General features: G+C 31.8%; 1 protein-coding gene across 1 annotated transcript; it reads right to left on the bottom strand.

The window, feature by feature from the left end:
- Positions 1 to 1550: 1550 nt before the first annotated feature.
- On the bottom strand, positions 1551 to 5101 carry LOC101490732 (BTB/POZ domain-containing protein At1g63850). The gene is made up of 3 exons (XM_004503628.4): positions 4084 to 5101; positions 2715 to 3703; positions 1551 to 1924 (listed from the first exon to the last, which is right to left on the bottom strand). The coding sequence occupies exons 1-2, from the start codon at positions 4969 to 4971 to the stop codon at positions 2762 to 2764; spliced, it is 1830 nt and encodes a 609-aa protein (XP_004503685.1). The 5' UTR covers positions 4972 to 5101; the 3' UTR covers positions 1551 to 1924; positions 2715 to 2761.
- Positions 5102 to 8184: the final 3083 nt, after the last annotated feature.

Raw genomic sequence — 8184 nt, forward strand, 5'->3', positions numbered from 1 at the left:
AAAGTTCTCCCGTAAGAGATTTAAAATTGTTAGCATTTTCAAAATTGAATTTAAACTCAAAAATCTAGTTAAATTGGAAGAAACTTTTATCAAGAATCTAATATTCTTAAGTTTTATTTTTGTCTTAGAAAAGATGGTAAATTACATCATAATCAATTCACATAACTATGAGATCTCAAGTTTGAACTGAGACAAACCGTTCAACTTAACAATATCAATATTTGTCAATTAACCTAGAACTTAATGATCAATTGTTTTTAGATTTTAACCACCAATTTTAACATTGTGCTACAACTTACTAAGATAAATTCAACTTTCGCATATATAACAAAAAATTAGATAATATTTAATTATTGGGCCAAATAATGAATGGTTTTGGGCTCAAGTTTTGAAATTATTTTTTTATATTTTTATACCTTATATTCACTTTGTCCAAAAAGAGAATACCTGATTTTCACTGAGTCTCACTCTAGCGCCGGACATCATTTTCATCAACATGATCTCATTTGTTGTATTGTATCGTCATTTTAGTTATGGTGTCCCCATCAAGGATACATGTTTCTTGGTGGTTTGACTCGTGTTAATGGAAACGCCAACATTGCAAGCTTTTTCATGTCTTCTCCTTGATTGATTGAAAACTGAAAACAGTGTTTCTTTTCTTATTTGGTGAAATGAATGAATGATTATTAGTGTATTTACATTTGGCTAAGACTAAAGGACAATTTTCATATATGGTGCTTCGGAATCCAATACTTTAAAATCACTTAAAATTTTAATGACAATCATCATATCCTCAAAACTCAACTAATTAAAATGATATTCATAAAAAATATTATTAATTATCATTAAAATTTTAAATAATTTTTAAACACGAGTGGGGTTGACTACATATGAAGGTTGATATCTGCATCTCAAATGTCCCACAATCCGACTCCTTATTTAAGCAAAGATACAAATGAATAAATGACAGGTTTCGGATCTCTCAAACTTTTCTTGAAACGCAAGAAATGCATAAAGAACCAAATGACCTTTATAAAGAAACAAATAATAATGTTCCTGCAGCTGAACATTCATCAAAGTTATTCATATCATAACCTATTCAATAAATTCAATCCCATTCCAAAAATAATCAACATAAATTGACTTGCTACAAAAATAGTAATGCCTTCCATTTGATTTGATGCACTACCAAAAAAAACAAATTAGCCTCGAAATGAACCTGCTATTAACTCAATCAATGAACTTGACCTATCACGGGCAATAGAATTAGATAAAACTTGACCTGTCACGGGCTATAGAATTAGATAAAATTCAGCACATCTTAGTGTATACTCTCTTTAGTCTTTTTAATAAGAAACAATTACGTCAACAAAAATTTATGTATTTAATCTATAATATGTACATAAATTTTTGTTGACTTAACTGTCTCTTATAAAAACAATTAGAGATAGTGGTTGAATTGGTTGAGCTTAGCAAAATCATGGTAGCATTGTAACTTTGTTAAGCTTCAAAATATAGTTTTTTTTCTGAAATTGTGGTGACTCATCGTAGCTCTGCCAATTGAAGGTACAATACCTTCAAACTATTCAATTAGCTTAGCTCTTGGTCCAGTAGTTAACAATAAATGGTTGGAAACTTATATTTCTTTCATCAATGAAACTACTGACAGGAAGACAAACACTAGGATTGATTTCTTTTTCCAAGGTAACATAGATTGCTAAAACAAATTAGTTTGGCACCAACTAAGATATTTTCTGGAAGAAAACACACTCTGAATAAATTTATCTAGCAGGACCCGACAAATGTAAGCTCAATGCTCCATAGTGTTATAAAGGAATATATGCTTAATCAAAAGCCTGAATAGGACAATAGGTGTAAAGATTAGTGGAACTTAGTTATCACATAAAACTAAGGCGTGGTATACCTGCATAAGAAGAAAAAAAAACCAAACGTAAGAGTTCAGAAACTTGCACTTCAAGAAATAAAACAAAAGAAGTCAGATTTTAAGGAAGAATGTTTAAGCAGATTGACTTCACAGAGCAGAAATCAAACATCTACAATCATTTTAGACCAGTTCACCAAAGATAGGTTGTTTGCAATATGAGACACTACAGACAAATGAACAGCATGTACTAAACACATCATGTAAGTTGATAAAGATACAACTATACACTTGCCTCCAAGTATATATAACAAGAAAATTTAGTGCTCAGTCAAACAAATGAGAATTTTGTTTTATAACATTTCAGTTTCACTCTGACAAGTAAAAATTTCTACAAAGCTCAAGTTGTCTTGCTACACATGCATGAGGAAGACGAAGCAGTCTCGTTAATAAGATAAGGGACATAATTGTGTTAGGTATCAGATAATCACTTTTATCTGTTCCTTCTTCTCAGAGTGTCATCCATTCAACTGACAAGAGGATGCAAAATCATGATCAGCCTAGGTGTATATCACACAACAGATATGAAGTGAGAAAAGGAAAACAGTAAGCCAGACTATAAAACCGATATTTTCTCTGGTTATTTTCAACAAAATAGGAGGTGACAATAAGCAGTGTCATCTTCTTCTGAGCAAAGCATGAAGAGTCTAACTAACAAGCTTCACACAAATGTTTGCAGGTAAGCTACCGGGGTTTGACAGAAGTTTTAAAAACCGATAATCATAAAGGAATCAGATAGATATGATCATGAGAAGGTAAAAAGGTGACACACCGAATATATAGTGCTGCCATTTCCTCCTCCCTGGAACAATATCATCTTCAAGGGTGCTCAATTGATGCAGTCGTAATTCGTAATTGTCTTGTCCGGTCTTGTTCTCCATTCCTCTTCCAGAAAGCCCTTCTCCACCAAACTTCAAACCCTCTTTGAATATTTGGGCAATCTTCACCGGAATTCAAGAAACGATTAAACCAAGCAAGCAAAATTTCCTGTTGCCAGGAGAGTGGTAGAGTGAGAATAGTGTTACTAAGACCATCCTCGATTAGATGCCTATCAAGGCCCTTCGATGCCCTCCTCATCCAACCAAAATCATCATAAAACGGTACCAGCCATGTTTTTAGAAGTAAACACCTGGCGTCTTTAGAAGCCAACAATTGTCCCTTCCCAATCCCAACAAACAATCTAGCGGTAACTCGGCTAACCTCAAACCTGTGAACTGCAGGCACCTTAGAATGTTCTTCAGATAATTCTGATTCAGATGCCCATGTTTTCAGGAAATCCTCAGCAATCTGTCTATCAATCAAAATATCCAAAATCCAATGCAAATTATCTGCTTGACGTGCAATTTGACTCACATTCTGAAGGTCCGAAGACGCAGCCCGCAAAAAGTGGTGACGAAGTAACTGCATACAGTCATCACATGCCGAATATAATGACTCCTTTCGAAGATCATTCTGGGAAGAGTTTTCATGGAGCATCTTTGAAACCAACCCTTTCATCTCTCGCCTGGCCTTTTCATCTTTGCCTTCAAGAACCACACGAATAAGTTTAAGCAGGACTTCTTCATTATCATTCCCATCTTCATTTCCATTGGCAACTTCAGTGGAAACCCTCTTCAAAACCTCCCCAGCTCCAACAGCTTCAAGACGAAGTTCAGACAAAAGCGATGCCACCTTCTCTTCTTCATCCTCCGCCCATGGTGCCGCTTCCAAGTATTCCAAACAAGATAAAACTCCAGCATCAAATCCAATTGCAGCCGAAACCTAAGATAAAAACAAAAAGACAGCCACTAATTCACTCTCATAAATCCATGAATCAGAAAAATCCAAAAAAGAACAAAACCAAACTACAAATAAGAAATGGCTTTAACTGTATAACACATTTAGTAACTAATACAATATAACCTGACATCAGAATTATCCATCCTATAACTATAAGTGTCCAGAAATAGTAATTAAAACCTAAATTCAAACTTGCTATAGTTTCAACCTAATCCAACAGTATACATTATCTTCCGGCCAATAAAACAGAACAAAATTCTCAACCTAACCCTACATTATACATTATCTACATAATGAAACAAAAAAAAACATTAAAGTATTAAACCATAAACAACAAATTAACAAACCCCACAACAATTTACCTTTAAGATACCCAAAACTCTAGAAACATCCTCTCTCATAAGCTTCTTCCTAAGATCCTTACAATACATCAACCTCAAGGTCTCCACATAAATCTCAACATCATCACAATCAGCAATCTCAACAAGATAAGGCAACGCCGTTCGTTGCTGCTGCTGAGTCCACCGATCAGAGAGCTTGACGGAGAAGAATCTACTATGTGCAACAAGAATCTGACGATGAACATTCATGGAAACACTGAATCCATCTTTGGAACTCAGTGTAAGCTTAATATCACTCGAAGATGGATCGTTGAAGTGGTTACCAGGACTACGAGAAGCTAACAATTCAGAAATTCGATGCATCATTAGGGTTTCTCGATCTTGCACTATAATTTGGGGTTTTTGAACCGAAGAAGTTGAAATGTTGTTGTTGTTGTTGATTGGGATCTGATTTGTTCTTTGTTGAATATCGGGTTCGTTAACCATCATTTCGAAGAGAGTTGGACTCGATCGGGATTTGTCCGGCGGAGGCGACATTGGATTGAGAAGACCGGCGGTGAGTGCAGAATTGAATTTGGAGAAACTTGATGGAAACGGGTCCTGACCCGAATGCCCGTTTGAAATTGGTGAAGAGGAGTGTGTGAAGTCCATGATTGGGGAAAATCTACCGGGAGAGTAACGAACGGTGTAAGTTGAAGGTGATTCGGGTAATTGAGAATCGGGTTCGGGTTGGTGGGTTCGGGTTTTGGAAGAAGAAGAAGAAGAAGAGTCGTTGTGATTGGGAGAAGCGTTAGTAGAGATGGTCGTTTCGCGACACTTGCGTCGTTTGGGCTTGGTGGGTTGGTTTTTTAGATTTTGAGGTTTGAGAGAAGAAGTTGATGTTGATGTTGTTGTAGTTGTCGCTGCCATGTATCTAAGGATTTTAGAGGTAGTTGTCGTTTTGTGCTTCTTTTAACAGAGAGAGAGAGAGAGAGAGAGTGTGTGTGTGTGAGTCTGTGAATGCACGCAGGGATTAATAAATGGCGGTAGAATCGAGACGTGTATGTGTGTGTCAGATAAAATAGACATAGAAACTGCCAAGTGTGGCCGATAGAAGCATTTAATAGCTTTTTTTTATAAGAATATGAAGCATTTAATAGCTGAAAGACATTTAGTAAATGCCTAAAATATTATGCTTTTCTCTCCAAGACTCCAACAATTGGAGGATATACTTTGAGTTTTTTAGGGTTTTTGTTGAGGAATCGATTATATATTTAACTTATCGGGTTTGTACTGTCTTAGGTTGGTTATTTCGCCTCTATTTTAATTTTTGCTTATAAAAGCTTTGGGTGTGACCACCATGGCCCATGACTCACATGCAAAACTACCGTTGAAAAAGAAAACAAATGCTGATGAATTAACTTGATGCATTGTTTAATAAGTTAAAAATATAAGTAGTTTATTTATTTTATTGGGAATTGATATTCTTAAATTTTAAATATATAATATATTTTAGTTATGTGACAAAAATTATTTTTATTTGATACTGAGTTGGATGTAAATAAGTTATCTTTGAATATTTGTACATAAAAATAATTGAATAGTAAATTTTATTTTAAAATTCATCTTTAAACTCAAGAGTTACAAATTTTAAATTTAAATTTAAATCAATTTTACTTGATAGCAATTAAATATATCAAAATTAATTTTATGCTTTTTAGAATTAATTCTAAAGTCTCCGAACAAAATATCAACTAAATTAATTATTTAAAATCTTTAAATATTACGACACTTATCGACTAGATTTTTTGAAAAATAAGATTAAAAGATTGAACAATTTAGAAATGCTAACAAGTGGTGCTACTAACGCCATTTTTTCCTTCAAATATCAATATATAAATTGGATAGTGAATAAATTTATTTATAGTAAATGATTTTATTTTGTAAAGAAAATGATTTCACAATAAATAAAGAAATAGATTGAATTTGAAATAATTGCCATTGAACTAATTAGTAACTATAAGACAGCATAATAAATAATGTCAATTAGTATTATTTTTTTATTATAAAAAATATTAATCTTTTTACTTACAATAGTAATATTAAAAATAAAAGAATTTATTATACACTATAAACTATACATTCAAACATTACTTTAATTAGTATATAAAAGATACGATATATTTGAGAAAAAATGCTATCAACCCATGAGATAAAACTATTATTATCAAATCTATGGATAACGTTCATTTTACTATAAATTGTAAACTTAACAAAAAAAAATCCTTTAGTTTATTAACTATAAATTACAAGCTATTTTTTTTTCTTTAGCAAACAGACATGTCTTCAAACATAAAATCTAATAAAATACGCCTATTTGCATTTAATTTGAGTTAAACAAAATGTACTACATTTTTTTGGTGAATCCCAAAGATATATACGAGTGTTGATGATAAACTGCATACCCGTATTAATTATGCTGTCGATAGTTGGTAAAGAGGCAGTAATAACTACCCTTACTTTGATGCTCAGCTTTTCTTTTCGTAAAAAATAAACAAAACAAAAATGTTTTTCATCATCGCAAACTATCATTCTATTTTTGCAAATAATTTACTCATGCTGCACGTTGAATGATACTAGGAGTTTATAGTTCTGTCCCCGTGAAAGAGGAGATCACTTCTTTTATCACAATACTATTGATATTCTCGCTCAAATAATTATATAGGGAATGGCCAACAAGTTTCATTAACTAAAATCAAACTAAATTGTGTATTTTTACTAAGGAGTCTTTTTACACGATATTATTTTAAGATAAATCAAACGTGTTTCGTTAATATAAACTAATTTTTTATAATTTAAAAAAAAATCAGATATTTTGCAGTAATAGTTATTTTATAAATATATAAAATTATTCACAACTAACAATGTCATTGCGTTCAATTTTGACCGTTGTTGTTCTTCAAACAACACTTACATGAGCACAACCGCAAATATAAATTATTTAGAAACAGTCATTTATCTAAATCATTTGTATTTAAAATTGTCACCATAGAAGAATTCATCATCCACTTGTGCCAAAATATTTCACCCTTTTTTTTTTTTTTCCATTTTATTTTCTCTTTACACTGAATGTCTTGAGCACAAATATTTTATTTAAACCTAATATGATAGGTTTCTATATATATCTTTGAACCATTCTTTTTACGAGTAGTTTTTATCATAATCGAGGATGCCTCGTAAAATGTGAACCATCAAAATTGGGTCACTCTATGATTATAAGTTATACAGAGGACATGTCATTTTTCTCCTTAATTCCATTTGTATCTTGTTTGCTTTTGTCAAAATTTGCAGCATTCCTCCAATAAAAGATCTAATAATCTTTATATTCGTTTTGATTTTAATTTATTTTTTAACAATGATTGCCTCTTTAAAGAATATGAATAATCGTATATTTATGACAGTCATTTCTCGCCTTAACCCCCTAAACTAAATAGGAAGAGGGGTACTTTACAAAAAAGGGGTAATTGCTTCGCACCTGGTTCTAATGGTGAAAGGTACATAATTCATTTATACTAATATATGATATGTTTGCTATTTATATATTAAGTTAAAGATAGTATATTTGTTTGGATTATATGCCTTGTTGTCGACTTGTTCGTATATATAATTGATGATAACTTTATTGTGATTTATATATGCATGAATTTTATTTGTTGTTTTGAAAGTTAGTTTATGCCTTGATTTTTATTAGTGGCATTGTATGAGTTTCACTCTTGGCTAATATTTTAGTTTTAAATCTTATATTTTGAAATTGTTGACAAAAATAAATGCCAAAATTGGAATGATTATATGTTGCAAAAATTATATTGAACCTTTCAATTTTGGAAACAAAATTGGCGTAGATGTTAATTGTCATGGTTGTAGATCATAAAGTTTATATGATTCTAAATTTCTACGATTTTATGAAATACTCATAACTGTAATAGCACAATAAGTTCATGTTTTAATACTAACAAGTATGTGAATTTATTAGCATTCATATGTTTGACTTCAGATACATGCTTGTATACTAGTTTATTACAAAAGTAATGTAAGTAACTTTTATAAATATCAAGTGGGGTTTTAATTGGTTCATGCAATAAG

Source organism: Cicer arietinum, chromosome 6 (genome assembly GCF_000331145.2).
Source record: "Cicer arietinum cultivar CDC Frontier isolate Library 1 chromosome 6, Cicar.CDCFrontier_v2.0, whole genome shotgun sequence".
NCBI lineage: Eukaryota > Viridiplantae > Streptophyta > Magnoliopsida > Fabales > Fabaceae > Cicer > Cicer arietinum.